Raw genomic sequence first — 16,124 nt, forward strand, 5'->3', positions numbered from 1 at the left:
CATATGTAATGCTCCCATTTATTAACATTTCAACAAAACAACATAACACAACACCACCTGTGTTGTTATTTACAGTGCACACAGTGTCATACAGTGTCATACAGTGTCATACAGTGTCATACAGTGTGGTGAAAAGAGGGCAAGAGAGGAAATTAAAACAGAAGTGGATTTATAGTTAGAAAGAGTGCTAAAAAAGAGAGATTTTTTTTTTTTTTTTTGAAAAAATCCATAGATAAGCCGCACCGTTATATAAGCCGCAGGTAATCGCAATCGCGATGTCAGCACGTGCGATTACATAACCGCAAAAGTGTGCGATTCTTTTTTTTATGTCTTTTTGAGTGTGTGTGTGTGTGTGCCTCCTCTAAACTAACGTTACACGCGACGCAGCAAACACACGTTTCTCTGCCATCACACTGGGCATCAACACTAGCGGGAGACTTCTCCCATGCACTCCCGCAAATAAGTAATGTTATGCGCAGCATGTTTACATAATATCTTACCGAGAGGCAGAGAGAGAACATCCATGATCGCTAACAGTGAGCTATGCTAATAACTAGCTAGCCGTTCAGAAACGCATGTAAACAGCCGTGTGATTAGTAGGGGTGGGAGAAAAAATGTATTCACTTAAGTATCGCGATTTTTTTAATCGATCTTTTATTCCAGAATCGATAATCGCATTTTTTTCTGTTTATGTATGAAATGTTACCACTTTCATCCAGCGCTTCCCTCTGCTCCGTGGCTCATACAGCCAATCATGTACCTTGTTAGTACAAGTGACACAGAAACAGCCAATCATTTAACAGACAAACTCCAAATGCACCCGCCCCATGACCCGCCCCCACTCACACATAGCAAATCATATCCCTTGATCCAGAGCCGAGAGTCCCGACATCTCCTGGATGCAGCACTGTCGAGTTGCAGCAAAATAGACAGTTTGTGTTGTACTCTGAAAGGGTTTCCCCCCCCCTTGAATCAAATTGTACATTATCAGCCTTATTTTAGCATGCAAAAGTAGTGCGAGAGACCCATTCCTGGCTAATGATCGAGTCTCGCATTTTGGTCCTCCGCTGACGCCACTCGTTTGATCTCACCCGGCGTTACAAATAATTTGATGTGGGTGAGTTTCAATTCGTGCTAACGTAACGTGTTAACATGTGTTCTATTAATAAGCGCCCGGGAAATTAACATTAATGTAATCATTACATTAATCTTATGTTAATAAGACAACAATTTCACAAATACGGATGTCTGCAACGTTACTTTACGGAATGCGGTGCACCCGCTGCTCAATTCACTTCTGTGAGCAGAGACAAAGTTGAACTGTTGGAAAGGTTTTACTTGTACTTTGGGACCGGAATAACTCATTGTGTCATCTATTGAGCACACAGCTTATGACTTTATGTCTTCTGCTTGGGCGGAGTCTTGATGCGTATATAAAACTGATATGGAGAAATGTACCGCATTTTCAGCGAGGCAAGGCTTTTTCTCGCCCAACTAACGGCGCGCGGTCCCCAGCGCGGTCGCCCTCCAGCCCTACATAAGCCTATGGCATATTTGTAGTTAAGCAGGTCAAAGCAAAACCCAGTACACAGTCTCTAAAAGTGTATGAGGTACGGTGGCGCAGTCGGTAGCGCTGTCGCCTCTCAGTCAGAAGGTCCTGAGTTCGATTCTCGCCTGGGACACTGTGGGCGCTGTGGTTGTGTTCCCCCCCATATCTTCAGTGCCTACTGCCCAGGTGGGTTGTCTCGTCGTAAAGGCCTTTCTCTCTGTGTGGAGTTTGCATGTTCTCCCCGTGCTCCCCCAGGGGGTTCCTCCGTATATAACCGCCCCACTAAAAACATGCAGAAGATCAGATCGTCATCGTCATCCGACCAGTGACGACAACATCCAAAGTTGGTCCCCGGGCGCTGTACGAGAAAGCGACCACTGCTCCTGGCCTGCCCCCCGGAGGAAAGGATATGCCTGGATGGGTTAAATGCAGAGGACACTTTTCACCGGCCACCGTCAGCATGAGTGTGTTGTGGCCGCATGCATGTATTGTGGTGTTCGTGTGACAATAAAAGACGGCCTTGTCCGTTACGAGAGAGTTATTCAACTTTTCCCATGTTCTAATCTAGTGTAAAAAAGCAAACAAACTGAAAAAAGAAAAGAAAAAATAAAATAAACAAAAATCGCAATAAATCGTAATATCGAATCGCAATAATCGTAGAATCACAATACTTAAGAATCACAATATATATCGAATCGGCACCCAAGTATCGTGATAGTATCGAATCGGGAGATAAGTGAATCGGCACAGCCCTAGTGATTAGTGAGAACGTCAGTCAAATAAGGAGAGAGTTGCAGGTGCTTATGCAGAACTAGTGCACGATTAAGTGGACAGTGGGTAATGACCCGCTGTGATGAAGAATATAGCGATAGATTAACGGTTGATAGTAGCAAAACACTGTCGCAGCTGCCAACAGCAGCACCTCCAGGCTTCAACTAGCCTGTCACATGACGCCTTCATGGTCCCTCGATAAAGTCTGCAGATGCACGTTACCTCTCTCTCAAGAAGCGTCACGTGAGTGTGGCGTTTAAGGCCATCTGTCGCTACAAAAGAAATAAACGGGGTGTATCACTGTATTATTGGACAGACATGTAACTAACTTTGCAGTCTGAGCCATGTGCTGTAACACAGTGCAGTTTCTATTTTTCTGGTGTTTCTTTTTTACATGTTTGGGAGAGGCAAATGTCTCAAAATGTTTTATTTTTTTGTAAAGATTATTTTATTTCAAATTGTTTTATTTATTTAGTTTTAATATATTTTAAATTGTAACATATTTCATGTATTTGAGTTTGTGATAAGTGAAACTGTGGTATTTTTGTCCAAGATTATCATACCATCAAAAACTCATGCCGGCACATCCCTATACCATTTGTTTATTAATATCGCAATCACAATTGCAAATCGCAATATTGTCCACCATAGTTGCACCTTTCCCCCAAATCGCGCAGCACTAGTTAAAATGCCCATCCCTAATAGGGCTGGGCAATATGACCAAAATCTCATATCCCGATATAGGTCATTTCATATCCCGATAACTAGGGATGCACGATATGGATTTTTTCAACCGATACGATAACCGATAAATATCTGCTTCTCCTGGCCGATAACCGATACAATAACCGATAAGTATTATAATAAATATATATATATATATATTAAAAAAATACCTGTATTTTATGCACACCAGGGGTTAAAAAAAAGGCAGATGTAGTGAGCATATCTCTGGCCTAACCAAATCTAACTGACATTACTGTGAACACAAAACAAAGAAAACTTCTGATATAATATGATTGTTTTAATAAAGTGTATCACTCAATTATAGTCAATACAAAAATAAAGGCTTTTATAGAACAGGAAGCCAATGACTGCTTAGTCTGCAGATAAAACACAATGACAAAAGGCATAATAATTTAGACTCTTATTGTCATGTTATGTTGACTGATGCTTTTTATGTAGCCTAATGTGCGCGACTGCACCTTTGTTTTGGCTCTGTCCAGCAGCTAGCTGCTGCTGGACTCCAAAGTCCCTTTGTTATAGTGGGACTCCCGGCTAGCGCGGTTAGCTTAAAGGGATAGTTCAGTTTGTTTGAAGTGGGGTCCTATGAGGTACTCTCATACAGTCAGTGCACTGGGTAAAGCACTCTGGACGCATCGCCCACCGAGATAGGAGAACTGCACTCCAGCTGCGCAGGCACAGAGAGCTGTCTGCTGAGTGTGATGGGGGCCAAGAGCAAAAACATACAAAACAACAGAAAGAATACATAAAGTGCTTCCATACTGCTCACCTGGCATAATGCAAGTCTCCACAAGCCCTGTGATGCCAAGTTGACTTGAAAATATGTCATTTACACCCTGTTTTTAGCTGAAATCGTCACTGGAGCTAGCAGCTGAAAGTTCAACAACTAGGGTACAACCTTGCTACAGTGACGATTTCAGCTAAAAACAGGGTGTAAATGACATCTTTTCAAGTCAACTTGGCATCTCAGGGCTTGTGGGAGACTTGCATTATGCCAGGTGAGCAGCATGGAAGCATTTCATGTATTTTTTCTGTTGTTTTGTATGTTTTTGCTCATGGCCCCCTTCACACTCAGCAGACAGCTCTCTGTGCCTGCCACAGCTGGAGTGCAGTTCTCCTATCTCGGTGGGCGATGCGTCCAGAGTGCTTTACCCAGTGCACTGACTGTATGAGAGTACCTCATAGGACCCCACTTCAAACAAACTGAACTATCCCTTTAACGTTAGCGTGTTGTTTTTTGGAGTTAAATACACAATTCCTGGATGTTTCATTTCGGGTAAAGGGGTTTCCATTAGTTTCTATATGTTTACACCAGCTCTGTGAGTATGAAGTGCTTTTGCGGGGCTGTTTCACAAGCAGTGTCAGTGTGTCTGCCAAGCCGGCGAGCCTGAAGGGTAGGCCGCGCTACGAGCTAACGCTAACACTCACTAAGCTAACGTATCAACAAACAAATCCGCGGCATCATCGCCAGCTTTGGTTTAACGTAATAGACATTTGTCCTCCTCTCGGAACCCGTGCGGGACATGGATTGCAAATTACAATAGCTGTGATCATCTAAACTGTGAAAAACAGCAACATACTGAATGGCAACAGCCATGTTTGGCCGTCGCAGCTGTGATGTCACGAGCGTGCGACAACAATAGCTCCGGTCCGAGGCCAAAAACAAAGCCTGATTTATCGGCTGTTAATTTATCGGAAAAAGGCCATTATCGGAATAATAAATAATAACGCAAAATGGCCATATCGGCCGATAATTTATCAGTCCGATAATTATCGTGCATCCCTACCGATAACTTAACAGCGCAAATGCCTGGGTAGACTAGGCGGACGGAGTGGAGGTAACATCTCCCTGCTCTTTAGCCTACTCACCGGCTGATTTGTGCCACTTATAAAGGGACGCAAGGTCCTTGTTGACACAGAGTCGGGTGCATGTGTGGACAGAGTAAAAAAGAAAACAGAATGACGAAAGCACAGCGTCATCCAAATGACCGACAATATTGCTGTAAAGAAAGAGTGTGATTTGCAACACAGCAATATAAACGATAGAGCTTCATATTAAACGAAATACATTTTCTATCATCCAGACTAAATATATCGTCATATCACCCAGCCCTAATCCCTAATATGGATTACGCCAGGTCTGGGAGTATGAAGTGCATTCAATGCGCGGATATTTAGTCACAACAAGCAGTTTTCTGCTTGCTACACTGCTGCCTGAGGTAACGTTCAGGCGAGCTAACAGAGTCTGCCCTCTAATGTGTCCGACCAGTCGTCCGTATTCAGCAATGTTGGTTCCGCTCCGTCGGCTTAACATAACAGACATCAGCGCGCAAACAATTGCGGGACTTCTCCAGCATTATAAATTACAAATCTGCGGGAATTAGCAAAAATATGCGCGATTCTCGCAATCCCGCGCCAAATTTTAAGCCCTGAGAAATTATAAGATGATCAACTTCACTGTTTATATTTGTGTAAGGAAACACATTTCAGATCCTTTAAATCAGAAAGCTTTAAAAGAATGAGGATGAAGAACATAGAACATTCAGTCAAGTGCGTCTAGAGACTTTTGACTGCTGGTAGTGTAAAGTGGACAGCAAATCTGGGGATGTACACACAAAAAAAGATTTCCGAAAATGAAAATATTAATAAAAACATTTAAATATATACAATACCTAAATGTTGACTTCTGACCGTGCAATGGCAAAGTATTACAGCTTCAATTCTACAGCAGTATCACAGGATTGACGCAGCGGGCAACTCTTCCAACAGGCTTTGACACACAGCTCTCTTCCATAAATAAAAAATATATTGAAAAAGAAGCTTTTTGCATCAGAAGCTATTGTGCCAGTTTTGCCATTCAAACCACGGCACAGGACTATGCAAATGTAATACAAAGTGTGTTCCACAACCAAAACAGTCCCAGCAGAACAGCCTTATCAACTGGCCACAATGTAAACAACAAAACACTGCAAATCCACACCTCAACACCTGTCCCAGTCCCTGTGCTGCTGAGCCCCGCAGACACCAGACAGAGAGGTTTATGGGATCTGAAATACAGCTTCACATCCAGATTATCTCTGTCTAATTAATGGCTTATACTGCTTTCATGTACACACTTTGCGCTTCATAACCTTTGACAACCGTTTCTGTGAACTCCACAATGATTCCAGGAGTTGTCGTGACACCGCCACGGACAGAAAAGGTTTGTCTCCCATCGCAGTATTACCGTAGTCGAGGGCGTGCCGTGTACGATAAACGCTCTTCACAAACGCTATCCTTTGCGTGACGTCATGTCACGCAGGCTTCACACAGACACGGAATAATAAAACAATTCCCACTGTTCCCTCTGCGGGAGGGTCCATCTATACCTCTGCATCTATACCTCTGCATCTATACCTCTGCGGGGGGGTTCCATCTATACCGCGAGCCTGATTCTTAACTCTGATCAAACCACTTCTCGTGAAGTTTTTACATCTCCATAAGTGAGAAAAGATTCATTAGTAACCTACTCTCAGCTCCCGCCTGCCTCCTTGACAACACTGCTGTAGCTGCATCACCAATGGCAACACTGAATATTCTGATGAGTGGCTGATGCTTTCAAGTTCCCCCACCTAGTAAATGCCACCACTCCCTGTCAAGTTGTGAAAAACATTGAACTAATACGCATCCGCAAACAAACAAACAAACAAACAAAAAAAAAACAAGGCAGTAGAGTTACTTTTGGCAAACTGGACCCCAACAAGACGCAGTCAGCTCCACTTACCTGTGCACAGGGGCACTGGAGTCCACATGTACAACCATCAGCCCCTTCTCTCCCTCTCCCTCTATCTCTCACTCACTCTCTCTGACTGGCTGGCTAATGGCGAAAATGCTCCGGCAGCACGACTACGGCTGGTCGGGCATACGGCACAAAGTACAGATCCATTCCCCTCCCATGTCTCTTACATAAGAGAACAGATGACATCCACACAGGCTGGGGGGATTAAAGACAGAGGAGGAAGGAGAGGGAGAGCGAGATAGAGAGGGAAGGGGAGCAACAGGGAGAGCAACAAAAAGAGAGGAAGGGGAGGGAGCTGCAGAACACGCACGCAGGCGCACACACACACATACACAGGAGATGAAAGGGAGGCTGGCAGTGGCAGGAGAAAGGCTCATGGATCTAGCATGGGGTCCAATGCTGGATGCAAGAAACAGTCAACTTGAACTCCACAAATGTTCTGCTACTCACTTCTTTACAATAATATCTCAAGTCAGTCCTGACAGCATGTGCGTAAGTTGGTGTGATTCATCAGACCGTTACACTGATCGCACAGGCAAGAACAAACAATCTCAGCAAGTCACACATAAGACGGTGGACATGGTAAGCGCATGGGGACTTTGGATGTGACATTATCTCTGATGGGGCCCTCCCCTCCATGTGACATTCAAAAACCTTGAGAATGAGCCAGCGTGACCGTCCCAAACCTGCGGGTACGGCTTCACAAACACACACACACGTAGAGCACACTACACCTGGCTCGCAGCATGCTATTGTCATTCATGCATGATTGACAGGGCAGAGGTCAGAGGAAATCACAAAATTTTGAGCGTACACTGACAGAAGAGCTTATTTGGATATTTCTACCGCTCTACAACAAAGCTTGTCTTTGGCCCTTACTACATCTCACTTCATCACCATGTCTCCACCTCCCCCCCCACCAGCCATGTCAAAACAATGTCATAAAGCATGATCTATACTACTGTGACACTGTCCAAGACTGCCCAAGATGGTGGAATGATGTATTTAGAGTTAGGTGCTTGTTGGACATTGTATCCGAGGAGAAAGCCAGTCAAAGTTCAGTTGTGATTATCACCACTGTCAGCTGGCTCCAGTTGAGAGGAAAACTAAACTTGTCTCAGGGCAGACTCGAATGGCTTTTAAAACCATAAAACTTAAAGATTACCGTTTACTACCCATAACACAAGTTTATTTCTGACACCTACTGGCATGTCTTAGCGTTACTTGATCTCAAACCACAGTCAGTAACGTTATAACGAACTAACGTTACAATGACATTAGAAACTTAAACGTCAGTGACCTAACCTAGCTAACGTTATATATTGAACCATTAATGAACAGCTCGTGAGCACCAGTGAAGTCAGAAAGCAGACAGTTGGGCAGGCTGACGTTAGCCTGGCCGTGTTGGGCCTAGTTGCAGCAAGCAGCACAATATTCAAAACTTGACAGCGCGATAACCCAACAAGTAAAGCTAACCCGCTAATGTTAGCTTGCTATCAATGTTAGCCTCCCGATGCACCGTAGCAAAACATCTTAATTCTGCAAATGAATCGTTAACTAGTTGGTTGTTTTTAGTGCACAAAACACTTAAACGTTACATAGTATTTGAATGGAGAACGATTCACCCTTTAGCAAAGCTGCCAAGATGTACTGGAGAAATTAAAATTGTACTTAGCTAGCTAACATTAGTGCTACAGCTAGCGCGGGTTAGCTCAAGTTGAACATGTAGCATTAGTAGCTAAGGCCAGCTAGCTTTACGTGCATCTTGCAAAGGGAAAAACAATAAGCGTGATATTAAAACATAAAATGGATGAATGTCAAAATGTTGCATAATTATGTGCTAATAGGATAACGTTACCTGGGCGGGCTTGGGCGATCACCCATCATCCAAGATGTAAATACAAGGGTATGGTAGTGCTAATGTTGCTACTGTTACCTAGCGCTCACTGACTGACAGAGCGACTGGGCTGGGAAACACACACCGTCCCGAGTCTTCACCGAGCCCGCCGACCGAGTCTTTACTTTACCTGGATCCTCTGTGCTTCGCAACGAAGACGGCGGCAAGGAGTTATCCTATGTTTGGAAATCTATCGGCTAGGCTGCTTCCAGCTCGGTGCAAAGAGCCTTTCCAAGCAGCGGCCAAACAGCAGGAAAATCTTGGCCTTATACAGCCAAACCCACGAGTACCTTTGCCTTCTAACCAAATAATCCTCAGACTCCCATTAATAACAAAACACTGATATATAAAACTATTATGTTAACGCAATTACATTCCTGTTATTGATTAAATTGCGTGTGTTCCCCAAACCCCTGGATTTAGTTATTTTCCTCAGACCGTTTTTGATTCGGGGCTGTATCTTTTTCACCCTATTGTCAATACTGGGTTGAGACCATGGCACACTAACAGAGACGCACCTTAGCGTGCTGACGGGTTTGGATCGACGTACGACGACGATTGGCCGCCTGGAGGGACGTCAGACACATGATTGGACGGCGGCTACGTCGATCACACAGAGGAGGGAAACGGGTTGGGTTGAGAGGGGGAGGGACAAGGAAAGAGCCTGGGCAGAAAGCAGAGCAGAAAGACAGCACAGCGCTGAGGAGTCTCCCACAGTGTGGAATGAGGCTAAACCTGTCCAGGCCCAACCCTAACTGCAATTTGATGGGCGATCTGTTCGATACAATCGTGTTTTCTCCAATTTATTGTTTCTAACATATTCATTTCTCACAAACGAAACGATGCGTTCAATGCCACGGTTAGCATTGTGTAACGTTAGAGGATATGCAGAGGAAGAGTGGATTTGCAACCACCGGTGCACCGAGATTAGAAACGGATCTTTTTGCAGGAAGCAGCAGCAGTGTAAGAGTTACATAAGTACAGCACAGGCCTGCCTGCTGTGAATATATAATGCCAGTGTGAGTGTATCAGTCAATGAGAGAATGCGATGCAAACGGTTTCAGTAAAATACCTTTGAACGCTCATTATAGTAGGGGCGTAGCCAGAGATGAAAATTCAGGTGGGCCTGAATAAAAGTGGGTTCATTCCATAATTGATATAATTGACATTACTAAAGTCAAATTCACGTGTTCCCATGATGACATTTTACTTCCGTCCCTACCAGACTTTTTGGCCTTATGTTCCTGCATGTCGCCAAGACTATTATGCACGACTTTAGGCGAGTAAATGGCGGGCGGCCACTAGAGGGCGCCGCCGCCCCAGTGCTGCAGCCAGAGGATCTGTGCACATGCGCTGTTCACTCTCAAAGGGATTTGCACCTCAACCTGTCCCTGTGTGTTTACAACCGTGTGTGTGATAAAGCAGGAGAACGCAAGGACCCGCCTGAACTTTCCCCCATCTAAAAACGTTGGCTGTATGGGAATATTTCGGCTATTGTAAAAATACAGATGGCCATAGCCTCAACGCGAGACTCATCCGAATGACTGATGAGTCTCGCGTTGAGCCTAGGATGGCCAGGGCTTAGATCTGCGTGAGCACGACCCATCGTAATTTGTCAAATTCAAGGTACACAGCTGTCAATCATCCCTTTTTATATGTCAAATAATTACTTAAAAACAAACTGATCAGAAAAATGACCACTTGCACAGGCATTAGCATGATAATAACTATCTAAAATGATACAACCCACCTTTGGAAAAAATGGATGATGATACCATGCACCGGGGCTATGCCAGGTTTCGACCTGGCCTTGTTTTTTAATTAGGGGAGGGGGCAGGGGATATTAGGGTGAGATAGCAGGTCAAGAGTATATGCCACATGGAAGTGGTAGGCTCATGGGATACACATCAACTGAAAGCTGGGAACCTGAAGATTCATTTGAGATGCAGCTCAGTACTGTTAAGTTTTTTCTAGTCATAGTTTTCTTTGTCTAGTTTTTTATAGTCATGTAATAAACGTGTTTTGGTTTTTCCCTCGTCAAAATTTAGCCTATATTTGAGGTGTTATTTAGCCTGACAAGCTAGCATGATGACATGGTTAGTGCCAATGGATGCCTAGGTCTTCTAGTTTCATATGATACCATATCATGTCTCCCGGAGACTGGAGAAGATGCGCCATGGGTGCACTTTGTTAGACATTGTGACATCATCAGTGATGTCACAATGGCTCTGTGAGTGTGAAGGTGTAAAATAATTGGCATCTTGCGCAATTTGTTTCTGTTTTTTTTATTGTGCTCTTACGTGCTTTGTGTCCTTTGTAATTGTGTATGTGACATCTATGGACTAAGTGTCTGTCAATAAAGGTTTGATTGAATATCCTGAATCCAGGATATCCTGGCAATATTTTTGCCAGGCAGCCAGATGACGGATGATGTCATCAGTGATGTACGTGAATAAAGACACTTTTTGAGTTAAAGACAACTAAAGATGCGTCAGAGGGCTTCCTGCCAGCAACGCTGAGTAATTAGAAGTGGCAATCTAACAAGAAATAAGACCCAGAAGATTTCACCGCTACAAAATTCAGAAAACTAGAACATACACGAACCATCAGTAATATCACTGATTATGTAACAATGTCTATGACCTTAATTGTGATGTCCTCAGTGATGTCACTCGAGCCATCAGTGATGTCATAATGTATATGACCTCAATTGTGATGTCATCACTGATGTCATTCTTCTGTTGTGTTTTATGGCAGTTGGCATCCTTTATGTTGCATTACCGCCTCCTTCTGCATTTATCCATCCACTGTTTCCCTACATTCTGTAAACCCCGATCCTCCTCTTCCCCTCACCAATGTCACTCATCAGTGATGTCACAATGTCTATGACCTCAATTGTGATGTCAAGTCACAATGTTGTTACCCGAGCTGTCAACGGTGATTTATGACCACATCGGTGATGTCTTAGCAGTATGAGCTATAATTGGTCAATGTAAAGTATCGCTGTAGTGAGCATGGGTGCATTTTTATTTTATTTATTTATTTATTTATTTATTTATTTATTTATTTATTTATTTATTTATTTATTTATTTATTTATTTATTTATTTATTTATTTATTTATTTATTTACTTATTTACTTATTTATTTACTTATTTATTTATTTCAGTTTTTTCCGCACCAGATTCATGCCAGACCCCTGAAAAGTGTTTTGGCAAATTTTTTAGGTGATCGGACCAACGCCTTGCAACTCCGGATTTGATCATTTACAACAGTGATTCCCAACCTGAAACAAGGGAGGGAATCAAACAGCCTAAAAATGGCACGACAGTTACAGTATGAATTGCCCTAACAGCCCGATCACTGCAGGATTGCTCTTGAGGCACGCACACACAGACACACACACACACACACACACACACACTTGCACTGCCAATCATGTTATTCCACTCTTTGACATTTGAGAGTAATGGCTGCCCTCAGTGGGCTGGACGGCCCTGTCTGTGACTTGCAGAATACGATGCAGCAACAATAATATTACAACCAAAAATACCAAGCAAAGCAGTGAGCTTCTTGTTTTTAAAATGAAAACATCAAAGAAACAGTTCCATCGCTGTCATGTGGATCCAAAGGATTTGGGCTTGTCAGATAAATTGTTTGTATGAAATATATAATTTATTTTAGGCCTGCTACTGCTGAAACCATTAAGCCAGTGGTTCCCAAACTTTTTCACGTCAAGGACCCCTAAACTGACACAAATTAGACCATGGATCCCCATCTGATAAGATTTTGTCCCATGGTCCCCCATCTGATAAGATTTTTGCTTTTAATAATAATAATAATGCATTTTATTTAAAAGCGCCTTTCAGGTCACTCAAGGACACTTTACAGGGTTAAAATCAGATGCAGAGCAACAGGTATAAGCAAACAGTATAAAATATAAAAGAGTGGAAGGGAAATAAGATAGAACAAAAACAAAGAAACTAAACAGTAAACAAAGAAAACACAATGGAAATTACCGGGAATATGCTAATTTGAAGAGATGAGTTTTGAGGCTGGATTTGAACAGGGGGAGGGTGTCAATATTGCGAATGTCAGGAGGGAGTAAGTCCAGAGTTTGGGAGCAGAGCGGCTGAAAGCTCTGCTACCCATGGTGGTGAGCCGGGCAGAAGGGACAGAGAGATGGATGGAGGAGGAGGATCTGAGGGAGCGGGTAGAGGTGGCAGTGTGGAGGAGGTCAGACAGATAAGGAGGGGCGAGGTTGTGGATGGCTTTGAATGTGTGCAGGAGGATTTTAAAGTCTATGCGGAATTTAACTGGGAGCCAATGAAGTTGCTGTAGGACAGGGGTAATGTGATGGAAGGAGGGGGTTTTGGAGATGATGCGGGCGGCTGAGTTCTGGACCAGTTGGAGCTTATGGAGGGATTTCTGAGGGAGACCAAAGAGGAGGGAGTTACAGTAATCGATGCGGGAAGTGACAAGGCTGTGCACAAGAATAGCGGTGGTGTGGGGGGTGAGGGAAGGGCGGAGACGATTGATGTTGCGTAGGTGGAAATAAGCAGACCGGGTGATATTATTGATGTGAGATTTGAAGGAGAGTGAGCTGTCGAGGATGACACCCAGACTCTTGACCTGAGGGGAGGGGGAAACTAAGGAACTGTCAATTGTGAGGGAAAAACTGTCAGCTTTGGAAAGTGTGGATTTGGTACCGATTAAGAGGATTTCAGTTTTATCACTGTTTAATTTGAGGAAGTTTGAGGTGAACCAGGATTTTATTTCAGAGAGGCAATTGGTGAGGGAGGAGGGAGGGAGGGTGGAATTTGGTTTAGTGGAAAAGTAGAGCTGGGTGTCATCCGCGAAGCAGTGGAAAAGGATGTTAAATTTACGGAAGATAAAGCCAAGGGGGAGGAGGTAGGTGATGAAGAGAAAGGGCCCCAGGACAGAGCCCTGGGGCACACCAGAGGAGACGGGGGAAGGTTGGGATCTGAATGATTTGAGTTGGATGAACTGAGTGCGGCCTGAGAGATAGGAGTGAAACCAGTCAAGGGGAGTGCCAGTGATGCCGATGGAGGATAATCTATTGAGGAGGATGGTGTGGGAAATTGTGTCAAAGGCCACACTCAGGTCAAGGAGGATGAGGATGGAGAGTAAACCAGAGTCAGCTGCAATGAGGAGGTCGTTAGTGATTTTTAGGAGGGCCGTTTCTGTGCTATGGCGGGGGCGGAAACCAGATTGAAATTCTTCATAGAGGCTATTGTGTGATAAGTGGGAGTGGAGTTGAGAGGCGACAATTTTTTCTAGGATTTTGGAGATGAAGGGTAGGTTGGAAATGGTGCAGAGGTTGTTGAAGTTGTTGGGATCAGAACCGGGTTTTTTCAGGATTGGGGAGACAGCTGCAGTTTTGAAGAGTGAAGGAACAGACCCAGTGGTGAGTGAGGAGTGGATGATGGCAGCTATGAGAGGGATGTTTCAGTACAGATGTTTCAGTACAGAAAGTGGATGAAACCCATGACCAAAATAATCATACATTCTGTCATTGGGTTGCATATGGATGGAATTATAGTGAAAATACATTATTTCCCTTTTTGCTGGGGACCCCCTGGAACACCCTCAAGGACCCCTGGGGGTCCCCGGGCCCACTTTGGGAACCACTGCATTAAGCAATTAGTCGATCAGCAGAAAATGAATAGATTATAATTTTCATAATCCATTAATCATTTGGGCTTTTTTTGGCTGCTGGTCTGACTAAATGATGAATTGATGAATTGGGAGAAAAAAATCCATACACATAAACTAATAATAAAAAAATAATCATCGGTTGCATCCCTACTTTATGCATAAAAACCATTTACAGAAAAAACATTCAGTTCAAATGGTCGAGTTCTTTAATCTGTGGTTGTGATGCATGGCTGTATTTGTGCAGTCAACGTTGTGTGTTTTATGCTGAGTACAGCATTATGCAATTTTCTTCCTCGCCGTAATTGTCTACTCTATACTGATCCCCCCATTACAGTACATCATCATCACAATTATCATCATCATCTTAGTTAAAATTGGCTAAGTAGGTGGCGGTGTGGCGGCGGTGTCTGTCACGATTGTGATGTCATCAGTGATGTCACTTGAGCAATTGTGATCTCATCAGTGATGTCACTTGAGCAATTGTGATGTCATCAGTGATGTCACTCAAGCAATTGTGATGTCATCCGTCCATGCCTGAGGCTTTATAAGTGGTGGGAGTATAAGTAGGGAGAAGCGGACAAGTGGCGCATCATCTCCAGAGTAAGTGGTGCAAGTAGGGAGAAGAGGACATGTGGCCCATCATCTCCAGAGTATAGTCGGGCGGGTGGTGTTAGTCACGTTTTGTGTCACTTCGTGTGACACAAATCGTGACATCATCAGTGATGTCATAGTCTCCAGAGTCTCCACCCTAGAAATTGAGCATGTGAGATGTGAGTCAACTACCATAAAACACCACAGAAGAAGAAGAGTAGCCTATATAGGTCTAGCTGCCGCTGGTTGGCAAGGCTTCAAGTCGAGGCTGATGTTGTAGCATGCTTCCAGCATGAGTGTCAAACGGGGTAATCTGTCCAAAATGTATCTCACCTCACTGGTGAAGTTAGACCAGTGTTCAGGGGCGTTTCTACGGGTACTTCTTGCCCTGGCCCACCCAAAAACATTTTTTTTTTTTTTTTTTTTTTTTTTTTTTTAGTTGGTTGTTTTCTAGAGGCAAACTTGCTGCTGCCTTGCTAGCTAATGGTTTTGTAGCTTAAAAACGCAGGGCACATCATCTCCAGAGTCTAATGCATGATGACTTCATGACATCTAGGAATTTTGTGTGCTTCACGCGTAAAATTTCGTCATGCAATTGCCCCACCACTTTTATCCAGGCCCACCCAATTTTATCCAGGCCCACCCATAATTGAATTTGCCAGTGTTGAATCATTCTAGGTGACAACTCAACTCCTATGATGTTGTTTGACATTGATATGTTGAAGACCGTAAAAATGTGTGTCCCCCCCTCCCCACATCTGAGTCCTTGCAGTGTAGGCCTAAAGCTGGCAAACAGCAAATCTGATATGAATGAAAAGAACACTCAACGCTTGAAAAATAAATAAATAAATCGACCTTTGTGTTGTTATCTATCTCTTGATTGGTTCAGTATAGAGACCCTTTTTTCAGTTTGAAGGCAGTTCACTTCCTGAGTTGGCTGATATTGAAGTGAATTGAACCCAGAACTCCAATCATTGAACTCTAATAGCAGAAAGGCAGGTCTTCAGTTTGCCACACGAGGGCAGCAAAGTCTTAGAGATGTTTTTATCTGGAATAAGGCCGTGAGTTGATTAAATTTAAAGGGGAATTTCACAGATAATTCCCGCGAAACTCACC

The 16,124-nt window shown here is 43.6% G+C and overlaps 1 protein-coding gene across 5 annotated transcripts in view; it reads right to left on the minus strand.

Annotated features, from left to right (window-relative positions):
- The window catches only part of ppp2r5eb (protein phosphatase 2, regulatory subunit B', epsilon isoform b), a 151,462-nt gene extending 142,262 nt beyond the window's left edge, over positions 1–9,200 (minus strand). For 2 of the 5 annotated variants that reach the window (XM_083633778.1, XM_083633779.1), the window contains exon 1: positions 8,870–9,200. Coding sequence is in view for 2 of the 5 variants with exons in the window: in XM_083633776.1 (XP_083489902.1) it covers positions 8,701–8,729 (29 nt within the window). In the remaining 3 variants the exon portion in view is untranslated. Of the gene's footprint in view, positions 1–8,700 lie in introns of all 5 variants that reach the window. The other 3 variants (XM_083633776.1, XM_083633775.1, XM_083633777.1) reach the window with 2 other exon arrangements.
- Between the last annotated feature and the right edge of the window lie 6,924 nt (positions 9,201–16,124).

This window comes from Poromitra crassiceps (assembly GCF_964638095.1).
Source record: "Poromitra crassiceps genome assembly, chromosome: 3".
In the NCBI taxonomy this organism is placed as follows: Eukaryota; Metazoa; Chordata; class Actinopteri; order Beryciformes; family Melamphaidae; genus Poromitra; species Poromitra crassiceps.